Here is a 15,444-nt window from a genome sequence, read left to right as displayed (position 1 = left end):
GGCAGCTCATCTAAGAGAAGGAAACTCTGATCCCAAACCTCCACTGCCTTGTGGCTACATCCAGTTCTGGAAAAGGCTTCAGGAGTCAACCTCGAGGCAAAATCAGGAGCCGGAGTCCCTTAGGCAGTTCATGGCTGAACACAGTCACGTTCTGGCAACTCCTGCGACGCCGCTGGAACCAACCGTATTGGCTTCTGCCTTTCCATTGGACCATTCCAGCGACGTGGAGAGGGGGGATTTGCTGCATGGGTAACAGCCTATCCTCCATACCTTCTTTACCCAGGCTTCGCGCACTGGAGAGGACACTCCAACTTCGCCATACGGCGTCGGCACAACACGGGAAGCAGCAGTTTACCGGTTATAAGTCTTTGCTCGATTGGCGTAGAGCATGACGCCAGGGGCTGCTTCCGACGGTGGGAGAGATCATTGCATCTCATTGGGCAGCTACCGCCCGCCTTAAGCTGGGCAGTCCCCAGCCAGTAAGGTGTTGCCTCGCCACGGTCCGTTAACCTCATGGGGTGCGTGGGGTTTAGGGTGAAAACCGACAAGCGGATCGACAACTCTGCACCATGCAACAGAAAACAGAAAACTACTGCCCTAAAGCTGGGCACCTGGAACGTTAGGACAATGACACCTGGCTTCTCTGATGACCTGCAAGAAATAGACGACGCACGCAAAACAGCTGTCATCGACATGGAGCTGAGCAGACTGCAGATGGACATCGTCGCCCTTCAAGAGACTAGGCTGCCAGATTCCGGATCTGTCAAGGAGAGAAATTTCTCATTTTTCTGGCAGGGAAAACCACCAAACGAAACCAGGGAACATGGCGTTGGCTTTGCGGTCAGAAATACCCTGCTGAAATCCATCATCCCACCTACTGTGGGAAGTGAAAGAATTTTGTCCCTGCAGCTCCAGTCATCAGCAGGACCTATCACTCTCATCAGTGCTTATGCACCGACTCTGTCGTCTCCAGCAGAAGCCAAAGACAAATTCTATGATGACCTGGCCACCACTGTCAAGAAAATCCCTGTAAAAGAGCCATTGTTCATCCTCGGCGATTTCAATGCTAGAGTTGGTGCTGATAACAGTTCATGGCCCACTTGCTTAGGTCAGTTTGGCACTGGGAGGATGAACGAAAATGGCCAACGCCTGCTAGAGTTTTGCTGTCATCACGGTCTCTGTGTCAGCAACACATTCTTCAACACAAAGCCCCAACATAGAGTCTCTTGGAGACATCCAAGATCAAAGCACTGGCACCAGCTCGACCTGATCCTCACCAGACGCTCCAGCCTTCCCAGCATCAAGATCACACGCAGTTATCATGGTGCTGCCTGCGACACTGACCACTCCCTGGTGTGCAGCAGAGTGAAACTGCAAACAAAGCGACTGTATCACACGAAAAAGGAAGGAAGACCTCGCATTGATACCAGCAAGACCCGGGATCAGAGAAAAGTGGAGGAATTTGCACAAGCGCTTGAGGAATCTCTTCCAGGCCCGGCCGACGCAAACGCATCCAGCAGATGGGAACATTTCAAGAATACCGTTTACAACACCGCCTTGTCCATATTCGGCAAGAAGACCAACAAGGCGGCAGACTGGTTTGAAGCCCACTCTGAGGAGTTGACACCAGTCATTGAGGAAAAGAGGAGAGCTCAAGCAGCATACAAGGTCTGTCCCAGTGAGCGCAACCTGCAGGTCCTCCGAACTGCTCGCAGCAAAGTCCAACAGACTGCCAGGAGATGTGCTAACGACTACTGGCTCCAGCTCTGTTCCGAGATACAGATAGCAGCTGACACGGGCAACATCAAGGGGATGTATGATGGTATCAAGCAGGCCCTAGGACCAACACAGAAGAAAATTGCCCCTCTGAAGTCTGCCACAGGCGAGGTCATCCAGGATCGGGCGCAGCAAATGGAACGCTGGGTGCAGCACTACTCTGAGCTATATTCCAGAGAAAATGTAGTCACCGAAGAAGCACTGAACAACATTGAGTGCCTGCCTGTGCTGGAAGAGCTTGACAGTGAACCAACCCTAGAAGAACTTCACGTGGCCCTGGACTCCCTTGCCTTTGGCAAGGCACCTGGAAAAGACAGCATCCCTGCTGAAGTCCTAAAATGCTGCAAAGAGATCATCGTCACTGAGCTGCATGAAATCCTCTGTCTCTGCTGGAGAGAAGGTGGAGTACCTCAAGACATGAGGGATGCAAACATCATCACGCTGTACAAGAACAAAGGTGACAGGGGTGACTGCAACAACTACCGCGGCATCTCTCTCCTTAGCGTTGTAGGAAAGCTGTTTGCCCGAGTTGTACTAAAGAGGCTCCAGGTACTTGCAGAGAGCGTCTATCCAGAATCGCAGTGTGGATTCCGAGCCAACAGGTCCACCACTGATATGGTATTCTCCCTTAGACAACTGCAGGAGAAATGCAGGGAACAACGACAGCCACTCTTTATAGCCTTCATAGATCTCACAAAGGCTTTCGACCTGGTCAGCAGAGACGGCCTCTTCAAGATTCTCCCCAAGATTGGATGTCCACCCAGGCTCCTCAGCATCATCAGATCCTTCCACAAGGACATGAAGGGCACTGTTGTCTTCGATGGCTCCACATCAGACCCTTTTGACATCCGAAGCGGAGTGAAGCAGGGCTGTGTTCTTGCACCAACCCTGTTTGGGATTTTCTTCACTGTCCTGCTGAAGCAGGCCTTTGGAACTGCAACAGAAGGCATCTATCTCCGGACCAGATCAGACGGAAAGCTCTTCAACCTCTCCAGACTGAGAGCAAAATCCAAAGTCCAGCTGAAATGTCTGCGTGACTTCCTCTTTGCCGACGATGCAGCTGTCACTACCCACTCTGCCAAAGATCTCCAGCAGCTCATGGATCGTTTTAGCAAGGCCTGCCAAGATTTTGGACTGACAATCAGCCTGAAGAAAACACAGGTCATGGTTCAGGATGTGGACTCACCTCCCTGCATTACAATCTCTGAGCATGAACTGGAGGTTGTCCATGACTTTGTGTACCTTGGCTCAACGATCTCCGACACTCATTCTCTCGATGCCGAGCTAAACAGGCGCATCGGTAAAGCAGCTACCACGTTTTCCAGACTCACAAAGAGAGTCTGGTCCAACAAGAAGCTGACGGAACATACCAAGATCCAGGTCTACAGAGCTTGCGTCCTGAGTACACTTCTGTACTGCAGCGAGTCATGGACTCTTCGCTCACAACAGGAGAGGAAACTGAGCGCTTTCCACATGCGCTGCCTCCGACGCATCCTCGGCATCACCTGGCAGGACAAAGTTCCAAACAACACAGTCCTGGAACGTGCTGGAATCCCTAGCATGTATTCACTGCTGAAACAGAGACGCCTGCGTTGGCTTGGTCATGTCGTGAGAATGGATGATGGCCGGATCCCAAAGGATCTCCTCTATGGAGAACTCGTGCAAGGAAAGCGCCCTACAGGTAGACCACAGCTGCGATACAAGGACATCTGCAAGAGGGATCTGAAGGCCTTAGGGATGGACCTCAACAAGTGGGAAACCCTGGCCTCTGAGCGGCCCGCTTGGAGGCAGGCTGTGCAGCATGGCCTTTCCCAGTTTGAAGAGACACTTTGCCAACAGTCTGAGGCTAAGAGGCAAAGAAGGAAGGCCCATAGCCAGGGAGACAGACCAGGGACAGACTGCACTTGCTCCCGGTGTGGAAGGGATTGTCACTCCCGGATTGGCCTTTTCAGCCACACTAGACGCTGTGCCAGAACCACCTTTCAGAGCGCGATACCATAGTCTTTCGAGACTGAAGGTTGCCAATACCAGCCAAAAATGATAAATCTGATTTCCCTTCCTTCTATCGCATGGTCCCCAATGAATCCCTTCAGTACTGGGGAATGGTTCAGTTACTTCTGCATTTCGGCTGGAGATGGGTTGGAATCATCACCATGGATAATGAAGCTGGGGACAATTTCTTGCAAGTTCTGGAACCCATGCTCTCCCAGATGGGATTCTGCTCAGCCTTCATTGCAAGAGCTAACAATAAAGTTTCTAATGTTAAAGTAAATGAATTCATTGAAGAAGTCTTGAACAGGATGCCAGTTTTCATGGAGAGCACAGCCAATGTCATTGTGATCTATGGGGAAATAACATCCATTATATGGTTATCAGATTATTTATGCTTGGTAGAAAGAGTAATTGTCCCTATGATGCTTCCTGGGTATAAAATCCCTGCTGGGAAAGTGTGGGTTATAACAGCCCAAATTGACTTCACAAGCAACACCTATTACAAGATGCTGGACATACAACCATTCCGTGATGGCAAGTTCCATGGTGCTCTTTCCTTCGCAATTCATTCAAATGAGCATCAGGGCTTCACTGAATTTCTTCATGATCTAGACCCCTTGCAGGCAAAAGGAGATGGTTTTATCAAGATTTTCTGGGAGCAAGTGTTCAGCTGCTCATTTCCAAAACTGGATTCATCAACAAAGAATAGAGAACCTTGTTCTGGGGAGGAGGAGTTGGAGACCCTCCCTGCACCTTCATTTGAAATGGACATGACAGGCCACAGCTACAGCATCTATAATGCTGTCCATGCTTTGGCACATGCCCTGCACCTCATGTATTCATCTGGACCCAGACACAGGAATATAGGGTATCTTGGCAGGCTGAGTATGGAGCCCTGGCAGGTAATTATTATCAGGGATAGGAAAACCCAGTGTGACTTGACTCGCGTCAAGTCGCCAAGTCACCACCCCCTTTAACTCGAGTTAAGTTAGGGGTGACTCGAGTTGATGGCCCGATCCTTGGCAGCCCTACTCAGAAGTAGTCCCACTGCAGCCGGTCATTCCATGAGGGTTACCCCTTCCCACAAGCCATGCCATGCAAAATATGATCACTTTGAATTGCCTCCCCCCTTCCCTGACTCCTCTCTCTCCCTGGGCTTTTCAAATCATATGTAAGGAAAGAACCCCCTCGGCTCCTCCCTCAACCAATGGAAATATCAGAATGCCCATCCCTTGTCCAGTGATCATCTGTTCATTCCTTCCTATCAGAGATGAGAAAAGAGAGTCTCGTCCTGTCTCCCCCCCTTTTGCTCACATTAACCCTTTCCTGTCTCCTGACCGAAACACCCTGCTCCTTGCCCCATTGGAATGCTGGCCCCATATGGTTTTCCACACCACAAAAACAGTAAGCAAGCACACCCAGACACAGGCAGACTGGAGTCTGCATGTGTGGGGATGAGTGCTGGGCATTGATGAATCAGTCAGGACAATCGTTTTTTATAAATATAGGTTAAAATCATGGATTTATGTTTGGAAGTTATTCAGTGTATTAATTAGCACAGGGCAACTGTAGGAATTTGCCCTTACTTCCAGGTTGTTGTGCATGGGATTGCGGTCTTATATTTGGGGAGCCCTATACTGGGCTGCCCTGCTAGCAGGCATTCTGCCAGTGTAAACGGCTTTACAGCAATTGTAAAAGGTGCTCCAGCAGCACATGAAGTCATGCGCTATCAGAGCAGTAGCGGGGTGCCTGGAGCCGTATTCCAGTGGATCAGGGAAGATCCGCTGACCCGGGTAAAACAGCGGGTGAGGTAGGAGGAGGAGGACGGGAAGTTCAAGGGACTGTGGGAATAGGGTTGGCAGAATGGGGTGGCAATCAAGCTTGGAGGAGGGTGGATTAGGTCCCCGAAGTGAGAGGCTTTGTGTGCAGTGTTTCCTGCCAATTCTAGGCTCTTTTCTCAAACACAATCCATTGACATGAACCCACACAGGTTTCTGTCCGATCCAGGCAGGCCCAGCCAGGCCTCAGAGGCTTGGAGACTCAGAGGCTTATCCCTGGATAAGGGAACATTTGAGGGAAAATCATAGCAGGAATTCCATAACGTTTTATATGTTCATTGATTCTCTTTGTCTTTCCACCTAGCTCCACTCACGTCTTCTGAGGATCTCATTTAACAACAGTTGTGGAGATGAAATCCAATTCAATGAACATGGCGAATTAGCAGGTGGATTTGATATTACAAACTTGATCACTTTTGAGAACGATTCGTACGTCCGAGTCAAAGTGGGAAGGCTGGATCCTCAGACTCACGAAAAGAGCTCAGGGAAAGAGCTCATCATTAATGAGGACAGAATTGAGTGGCATGAACAGTTGACTCAGGTAGGAATATCATGGCACCGCTGAGTACATGAACGTGAATCCTACACAACAAGACCGGTGCCAGTGTGGTGTTCTGGTGCAAGCCATTGTGAAACTGTTGCAAGTACTTGGCCCAGGAGAGAGCAGGATTGGTGGCAGCCACACACACTGGTTCTATCCCCTGTCCTGGCCCCGATCCACCAACATGAGGCAATGTGCACTTGTGCCAGTTGTAGAGCTTGCACAGGTCCAAGTAACCTCATAGCAGATCCTGAGGCTTACCCCAGGGTAAGGGGACAAATGTCCCCTTACCGAAAGGAGACCTCCAGCTTAGGCACCCCATGCATAGGATGCGGCACAGGCTACACTGGCCCTGCTACATTGGCCCATGGTAGTAGGATAGGATTGGGCTATCCATGTATTATATCACTAATCAAGTGAGACTGGTGAACACACTATCCGGGTAATCTCTCAATGAGTTATGAGAAATGTACATGTTTGTGAAGGCACCACCTCCTAGCAAGCTTCATAAAGGACAACTCCAACTTTCACTCTTTTGATCTAGACGAGTGGTTCCCAAACTGGTAGGCCGCGACCCACCAGGGGAATGGGAAATGGGCCATTTCCCCTTAAGGGGAGTGGCCCAAGAATGGGTCCCCGACAGCGACACAGTAATCACAGCACCACAAGACCCAGGGACATCCCCACGTACCTGGGGGCATCCTGCAGCCTCCAGGAGGGTCCTGCAGGCTTGCAGCAATCTCTGCAACCCTTCACATATCTGCAGTGAGCTCTGACCTGCTCTCGGAGCTCACTTCCGGTTTGCTCAATCGCAAAGTGAGTTCCGAGATCAGATACCCAGGGAAGTCTCTGGAACTCCATAGCGCTGAAGGGCCCACCCAGCGGCCTCTTTCGGGGCCACTCTGCAGCCACTGTTGCTGCAGCATTGTCGGGGTACCCGCCCTGCTCCTGCCCACCCCTGCAACAACCCACCATGGACCCAACACCCTTGGAGGAGTTTGGGAATTATTGGACTAGACCAGGGATATATAAACTTTGTGGCAGGAGGGCCACATCATCTCTCTGACACTGTGTCGGGGGCCGGGAATAAAAGAGAATTAATTTACATTTCAAATTTGAATCAATTTACATACATTTCCATAAATGAATATCTGAGAGATGGAACTTGTATGAATGAATGAAGGTTTTGCAATAGCGCAAGGCCTATAAAAGGCCTTGCACAAAGCAAGGCCAGCCTTTCATTTGCTGCTGCATCACAGCAGTGAAACAGCAAGCAGTGGAGGGAGCCCTTGTCCCACAGTTCATGTGAGAGGTCAAATAGTCGCCCTCACACAGAGCAGTTGCATCGGGCCAGCGCAGGCTCTGGCAATTCTACCAAGGGCCAGAGGTTCATTGGGGACTGGGGCTCCCCGTGGGCCAGATCCTCGAGGGCTGCAAGTGGCCCCCGGGCTGGGGTTTGGGCACCCCAATCTAGACCAATAATGATTTTGGGCTGACTATGTACAGCTAAACTTGGAAATTGGAAACCCCTCTTGTGCACTCACCTTTGAAATAAAGGGTAGCTCAAGAACAGATGTGCGTATTTGTTAACTAAATGATTATACAGAGTGGCTGCCTGTGCAAAGATTAGCTCTTAGCATGGAGTCAAAGGCGATTGTAGAATCAAAGGAAGCTTAGTGTGGACTTTATAAAGATCATCCCTGACCACCAAGGGTTGGTGGCTAAGAGGCAACAGATATCCTTGTCCACCATATCTTGCCTTTGAACTTCTCAAAGGTATTTCTCTAGCACTGTTTCCATCTAGATGTAGCATTGGTCTGTCAGTGAATGAAAATTGTAATCATCGTCCATTTGTATTTATGCAGACTATAATACATATTTTCCCAGTGATTGTGCCACGATTGAGATCACAGATGCTATTATTTAATGTCACTCTTTTTAACCAGCAAAACATTGATATAGCAAAATTCCCAGGAAAAACTTTATTTTCATATTTTCCCAGTGAATGTGCCAAGATTGAGATCATAGATGCTATTATTTAATGCCATAGTCACTCTATTTAACCAACAAAACATTGATACAGGAAAATTCCCTGGGGGGGGGGGGAAAGACATGTCCCTTTGTTTATCAATAGGTGCCTCCCTTATCTATCTGTAATGACCACTGCCACCCTGGTGCCCATCGAGAACAGAAGGAAGGGCAGAAATTTTGCTGCTATGTTTGTGCTTCCTGTGCAGAAGGGATGATCGCAGATCAAGAAGGTAATGTACCCTTCATGTATGCAGACACATCATTACATAGGAACAAAGTGTCCAATTGTAAAGTGCCAGTTCAGCCAGTGCCCAGTCGGGGGCATGGAGGACTGAGCCTAGTGGGGTTAGTAGGGGGTGCAGGGGGCATGGACCACACCAGTTGACACCCTTGGAGGAAGTCACCATTAGTGGCCAAAATTTTAGAAACCTTTGGGAAAATGTGTACTAATGAAAAATCCCATAATGTTATATATCATTGGAAAGGAAGGTTCATGCAGAATGTAATGAGAGATACCATGTTGTATTACCTGTATTCTACCAAAGATTATGGCCAGTTAAGCAGAAAACAAAAACACAAATGCCTTATGTCACAAAAAACAGATTTACTCAACTCAAAACCGACCAATGAGACTGATTGTTCTGGGAGCCAATGAGCTGTTATTAGGACACAGCAGGGAACCAATAAGTTGTTTGGATGACTCAGCTTTCATTTCCATGCATTAGAGCTAGAACTCTTACTGTGAGTGTCATCAAGGTGTGTGAGTGTCATCTAGGTGGCCACTGGTGTTATGTTGGTTACTGATTTGATGGGTGACCTGAACTGTTATATATTTAAAAACAAAGTGAATGAGAGTGACCCAACCCCAGTGACACCACTGCATTAAGGCTGTCTATATGGTATGCAATATGCTGAATCCTATTCCCTGTGCTGGGCCTCAATTTTGGCTTCTCAGGCATGCACCAGATCGAAGTAGCCCCATTGCTCAAGCTGGAGCTCTAGATGGGTTAAGGGAACAAATGTTCCTTGATCCAAGGAGACCTCCAGCCTGCTCCTTCTCAGCACTGGATAGAACTGTGTGGCCCTGATTAGCAGCCAGCATTGGTTAGAAATGGGTTACCCATCTGTTTTGTCTAGCTTCTAGATAGAAACATATTCAAAATAAACGAGAATGGATGAATGTTAATCACCAATTAGCAACAAGAAAATCCAAATCGTATTCATACTCTTTGCAAACTGGGGATGACCAAGGGAAGTTGCAAACAAGGTTTAGTCCTTGGCAGTGCTTTTTTTGTGAAAAAAAGGTGCAGGAACTCATAACTTGTTAATCTTTTATTTATTTATTTATTTATTTATAAACAATTTTTTATTGGAGAAATAAAATATTTTTTATGTGCTTCCCCCCTAAAGATGAACTTACTTCTGAGTAGACATGCATAGGATTGGGCAGTCCATCTCCACATCCCCTTCCCCCTAGCTACTTTTTCTACACATGGGGGAAAATACTGTACAGGTGCACTTGTAGCATGTAGTATGTAGTGTGGCACTACTTCGAGGAGAGGAAGCAGTGAATGGATTCCAAAAAATGGCTTACATGAGTTCCATGTAGTAAAATTACTCTAAGCCGCTGTAGGAGTAAGAACAAAAAAGGAATTCTTACATGAGAGGGGTCCTTTGGTGCACATAGAAACAGCTATTTTTGCAAACAAGTGATTAAATATGGTTTAATTCAGGTATCAGAATACTCTGTGTCTTTGGGAAGGCACTTGGCATGCAGTTGTATGTTCTCTGCTGCCCTGAGCAACTGCTTTGCATTGCTGGAGAGGAGCTGCAAATGCTGGCTGGCGGAGGGCGTGCTTGTGGGGGAAGGACGAGGAAGATCTCTGGCAAGGCTGGACAGCATGTTGTACACACGTAGGATCCCTTTTCACCTGCCCTTAGCATGTGAAAACGGGTGCAGATATATATCTCTGCCAGGATTAAGAGCCCAATCCTAGGTATGTCTACTCTGAAGTAAGTCTCATTCTAGTCAATGGAGCTTACTCCCAGGAAAGTGCCTAGGATTGCAGCCTAAGAGCCCGATCATATGCATGACTACTCAGAAGTCCACTTTAGTGAATGGGGTTTACTGTGGATAGGATGGCAGCCTTAGAGTCCAATCCTGTGCCTGTCTACTCTGCCTCTGTTTTGCTCCCCCCCCCGGAATGCCTCCGAAGGGGAGGGGCCCCTGCAAAAAGGTGCCGGAACTCCGTCCCCCCGCGTTCCATTAGAAAAAAAGCCCTGGTCCTTGGCACACCCCTCCTGCTCTCTGTTTCACTGATGTGCAGCGCAATCCTATCTTGCGCTGGAACAGGCAAGCACTATAGGCCTGCACTATATCCAGGGCAAAATTGGAACCAGAAGTGGCTCAGCCGGAGGCAAGGGGAAACTTTTCCCCTTACCCCTGGGTAAGCCACCACATCTGCAATGGGTCTCCTCTGACTTGCGCCTCCTCTGGGTCTCCTCCTCTTGGTCTCCTCCGCCTCTGGACATGGCATACGGTTGCAGCAGTGGAGCAGAGGTAGCAGCAGAGGTGGTGGAGTGGAGGTTAAAGCCACTCCACGTTGCTCGGGGAACAGGATTGGGATCCAGCATAACGGCCAGGTTCCTGCCCCACCTCCCACTCCCTGCCCAACCATCCCCAGGACCGTCCTATCCTCCTCGAACCCCAGAATTCCTCCCTCCTACCTCCTTCCCACCCTCACCAGACACTTGCATCAGACGAGCTTGGCCAATGCAACTCTCCCTGCCTGAGTTGGCACAGAGGTTGAATTCAACCTCTGCAGGCCAGCAGGCTTCCCTGCGCTGGCCCAGCCAACTCTCAAGGAGGCTCAAACGTGCTTTACAGCACATTTGCAACCCTCCTGGGCCAACACAAGGGACATGTGCCAGTCCAAGGCGCAATCATGTTTGCGCCCTTAGTGGATCAGTGAGAAACATTAGAAGAAATTGGTCAGTATTCACAGTCACCATGCCAGACTCAAGTAACCAGGCAGAGGACATGACATCCGGGATAACCTTCCCTTTCTGGGGAACACAGAACCCAGTGGTTCTTATTTAAACCTTGTTAAGGTTTAATGGGGCCTTGTATAAAATTATAAGAGGATTGGTGTAGGTTCCCAGTCTTGTCCCAATATGATCAGGTTGCAAGAACAACACTTCAACTACAGCAGAGTGCTTTCAGCAGTTGTATTGGTCAAGGGATATCACATATAGAGTAGTCATTTAACAGTCCAAGAGTCAGCATGGAGAGCAGTCAGTTCCAGTATAACAAATCCAAATCAGTTCCAATAATGCACAGTCAAAGGTTCAGTCCATAAGTCAGTAACATCACATACATACAGTATCCAGCCTCTTCAGTCACTGGCAGCAGTCTCACAGTTACTCCATCAACTCCCCTACTGCTGCCCTTGAGGCACCTCCTGACTACCTTCATATAGTCAGCTCAGCCAATCAGTATTTGGCTTGGTCACACCCAGGGTGTGCCTGTCCCAGGTGCTTGCTGATTCTGCTGAATCATTGCTCTACACCTGCTCCCTGAACCAGCATGTAAGCTTTGGTTCTGCATCACTCAGAACTCAAGCTGACAAACCTAAGTTGTAGCAATGGCTCTGAGCAGTCAGACATGGCAGCCTGCTAATTTACCATGAAAAAGGCATGGAGAAGGCAGGCAGAATGTCAAGATATAGCCAGTTTATTGACATCACACTGTTACCCTGCACATGCCCGATCTCATCTGATCTTGGAAGCTAAGCAGGGTCAGGCCTGGTTAGTACTTGGATGGGAGACCACCTGGGAATATTGGGTGCTGTAGGCTTACACCATAGTCTTTCGAGACTGAAGGATGCCAACCATTAAGTCCAAAGAAAATGGAATTAAACCAAATGGGGAAGGGATGCAGATAAGGAAAAGATGGTCAGAAATTGCTGGATTTGACTGGAGGGAAACAAAATGAGAGCATGACCAATTGGCAGTGGCATCGCTACAAGGTAAGGGCCTGTAGATCAATTACAATCCAGCTCAATGACATTTGATCTAGTCTAATTTATATATGTCCATGTATTTTATGCCATACGCTAAATAAATAAATAAATAAATAAATAAATAAATAAATAAATAAACCAGTGCTGGGTGACTCCGTTGGATGGGGTGATACCACATCTGGCCAAAATTGTGAAAATCTTGGTATTTTCGTACCATACCACCATGTTATATATCATTCATTGAGGAATTTCATGCAGATTGCATTGAAACAAAACATGTAGAAATATCTCTATCAAAGGTTATAGCGAAGGGAAACACAACTGCTTTACATTAGAAAAAAAGTGGATTGTGGTCATGGTCTGTAATTGCACTTTTTCCCTATAGGCTTGAAGAGCTCTGTGGAGGCGTCCACAGGGGTCCCTGCATCCCCAGGTCTCCAGCGCTTGCTATTGTGAGCAAAAACAACCCCCCTCTGGCCCCAGTTAGCAGTGCAAAGCTGGGGATTGCATCGCTACTGTTACGTATGCAAGTTATGCAGGATCAAAATCCTGCATAACTGATTGGCTCAGACTTATTGCTGGCCAATCGGATGAGGGACCGAAATCCTACCATCCAATTGGCCCTCTAGTTAATGTTTCAACTGCACCAATCATGGGAAGTCTGGGCAGAGCTAAAGGCTATAAAAGGCCAGGGGCGTTTGCCTTGAGTCAGATGCATTGCTGGGTCCTGTTCTGAAGATGGAATAAACGTATTGAGCTGTTATCTCTGTACCTTCCTTTATTCTCATGGACCCACTACATAACAGCTACCAGCATCCCCACTGCAGCCAGGACCGGACTACTTGGACTTTGGGAGCCGCTTCAGGAAGTAAGAGAATTTCAGTAAGTCCTTTCTCGCAACTGTTTCTTCTCAGAAGATCTGGGATTTTCTTCTAAGCTTAAGATAGTTTAGAAAATTTGTTGCTACTCACACTTTCAAGAATGGCATATTCTTGAAACAAAGGACAAGTGGATGAGTATTAGTATTGTACATTTAAAGAGTAATGTGTTCCTTTTTCAGACATGGATTATTGTATCCGCTGCCCAGAAGATCAATATTCAAGCAAGAATCAAGATCAATGCATTCCCAAGATGCCAAGTTTTCTCTCTTTCCAGGAACCTCTGGGCATCACATTAACTGCCTTGACTCTGTTCTTTACTGGTATCACTGCTCTGGTGCTTGGAATCTTCATTAAGCAGAGAGGCACTCCCATCGTCAAAGCCAACAATCGCAACCTCACCTACCTTCTCCTCGTCTCTCTTCTCCTTTGCTTCCTCTGCTCTTTGCTCTTCATTGGAGAGCCTAATAAGTTGACCTGCCTCTTCCGGCAAACAGCTTTTGGCACTATCTTCTCCATGGCTATTGCTTCTGTTTTGGCCAAGACCATCACAGTGATTGTGGCTTTCATGGCTACCAAGCCAGGCAACATTTTCCAGAAGTGGGTGGGAACAAGATTAGCACATGTTATTGTCTTGTCCTGTTCTCTTCTTCAAGTCAGCATTTGTGCTCTTTGGCTGGCCACTTCTCCCCCATTCCCAGATTTGGACATGTTCTCAGTGCCTGAAAAAATCACTGTGATATGTAATGAAGGATCAGTTGTCATGTTTTACTCTGTTCTGGGCTACATGGGCTTTCTGGCCTCGGTTAGCTTCACTGTGGCTTTCCTAGCCAGGAAGTTGCCAGACACTTTCAATGAAGCCAGGTTCATCACCTTCAGCATGCTGGTTTTTTGCAGTGTGTGGTTGTCCTTTGTGCCAACCTACCTGAGCACAAGAGGAAAAGCCATGGTGGCTGTGGAGATCTTCTCCATCTTGGCCTCCAGTGCTGGGCTCCTGGGCTGCATCTTTTCTCCCAAATGCTATGTCATTGTACTGAGGCCTGATCTGAACAAAAGGGAGCAGCTAATAAGAAGAAAGCTTTAAGGTGTCAGTAGTAGTATGTGGACATACTGTGGTGCTCCTGTATCCATGGATTCTGTACCTGCAGATTTAGTTATAAGGAATTAAAATCGCTACAGAGAAACCAGACTTTTTTTTTACATCTAGGGCTCAGGGGATTTTCCAGAGGTATGGGGATCTCCCCTAAGCTTCAAAGTGTGGGGAGGCATTCTCCCATATCTGTGGTTGCACAACTGCTGGGGGTTCTGGAACCCCCATGGATATGGAGGCATGCCTGTATTTCTTTTCAGATACTTTTCTCTTTCCTTATTTGATCGCCTGGAGAGCCTCCTCCCAGAAATGAGTGAGAGGAAACTTGGGGCCCGGAAGGGGTGATGTGACCTTTAACAACTTGCCTGACTTCTGGAACCAATAGGAAGGGATTTCAATCCCCTTGGTCCAATGGCATGGTGGGATAGAGGCACATCTCAGAAGAGTGTTTGAGGAGACTATGTACTACTGTCAGCCCGTTTTACACAGCTGTCTTCCATGGAAAACACTTTGAAATGCCTGCTTTAACTCCTGCTTTAACAGATTCCACACTCTTTTGTCCCAATCAAATCAGCAGTCGTGATGTGCAGAATAAAACATCTGATTGGATGTCTGATGTACACAATCTTCTCTACTGTGGTGCTCTTTGCTTCATTTACCTTAGTGTTGACATCTTTGGAATAAAAAGTATCTAAAGAAAGACCTTCCACTGCCATATCTTCCTTATCTTTTCACTGAACTACTGCAATAAAAGGATCCGGATACTTTTGAGTCTCCAATCCAGAAAGCCAAAAGCCATTGCAGTAATGCAAACCAGAGAAAGCACATTCAGGGATTAACTGCAATTGTTAATTGCTTCATGACTAATGTCCCCTTGGCTCTCTCTTTTTAGATGGGAAATGCAGAATAGAAGACCAGAACCTTTCTGCTATAATAATAATGTTGAACTTTTCCATAGGGAAAATATAATTGTCGAAGTTTTCCCCTTAAATTATCTCAAGGACCAAGTCTGGCTTTGTTGACCTTTGCTCCTGAGCTTTCATCCTACGCTGATATCAAACCCTTCAGTGGTTGGACCAAATTAGCCTATCAATGAAAGAGCAAGAAAATAGCTCTTGTCCAACAGACACACAGTCACATTTACAAAGGGTCTGTTGAAGAAAAAAAAGGACAACAGACCAAATAGGGGAAATAGAGGGTTATGGGCAGAGGCAGTTCAAAGAAAAATCAGAAACACAGTCTTTGCTCTAAACAGACCATGATTTCAATGGATGAA

General features: G+C 47.5%; 1 protein-coding gene and 1 pseudogene across 1 annotated transcript; both read left to right on the top strand.

The window, feature by feature from the left end:
• Positions 1-3,845: 3,845 nt before the first annotated feature.
• On the top strand, positions 3,846-14,162 carry LOC136653712 (vomeronasal type-2 receptor 26-like). The gene is made up of 4 exons (XM_066630595.1): positions 3,846-4,670; positions 5,911-6,147; positions 8,282-8,408; positions 13,261-14,162. The coding sequence occupies exons 1-4, from the start codon at positions 3,846-3,848 to the stop codon at positions 14,160-14,162; spliced, it is 2,091 nt and encodes a 696-aa protein (XP_066486692.1).
• Positions 11,910-12,034, top strand: LOC136654540 (5S ribosomal RNA; annotated as a pseudogene).
• Positions 14,163-15,444: the final 1,282 nt, after the last annotated feature.

Source organism: Tiliqua scincoides, chromosome 5, assembly GCF_035046505.1.
Source record: "Tiliqua scincoides isolate rTilSci1 chromosome 5, rTilSci1.hap2, whole genome shotgun sequence".
Taxonomy (NCBI): Eukaryota; Metazoa; Chordata; class Lepidosauria; order Squamata; family Scincidae; genus Tiliqua; species Tiliqua scincoides.
Note: the sequence above shows the minus strand (reverse complement) of the source record. Positions and strands in the feature narration are given on the sequence as shown.

Excerpts from the sequence above, each read along its gene's own strand:
- LOC136653712 (XM_066630595.1), top strand. The coding sequence starts at position 3,846 with ATGGTCCCCAATGAATCCCTTCAGTACTGGGGAATGGTTCAGTTACTT. Across the intron at positions 6,148-8,281 it reads GGCATGAACAGTTGACTCAG|GTGCCTCCCTTATCTATCTG; the intron begins GTAGGAATATCA and ends GTTTATCAATAG. Across the intron at positions 8,409-13,260 it reads GATGATCGCAGATCAAGAAG|ACATGGATTATTGTATCCGC; the intron begins GTAATGTACCCT and ends TTCCTTTTTCAG.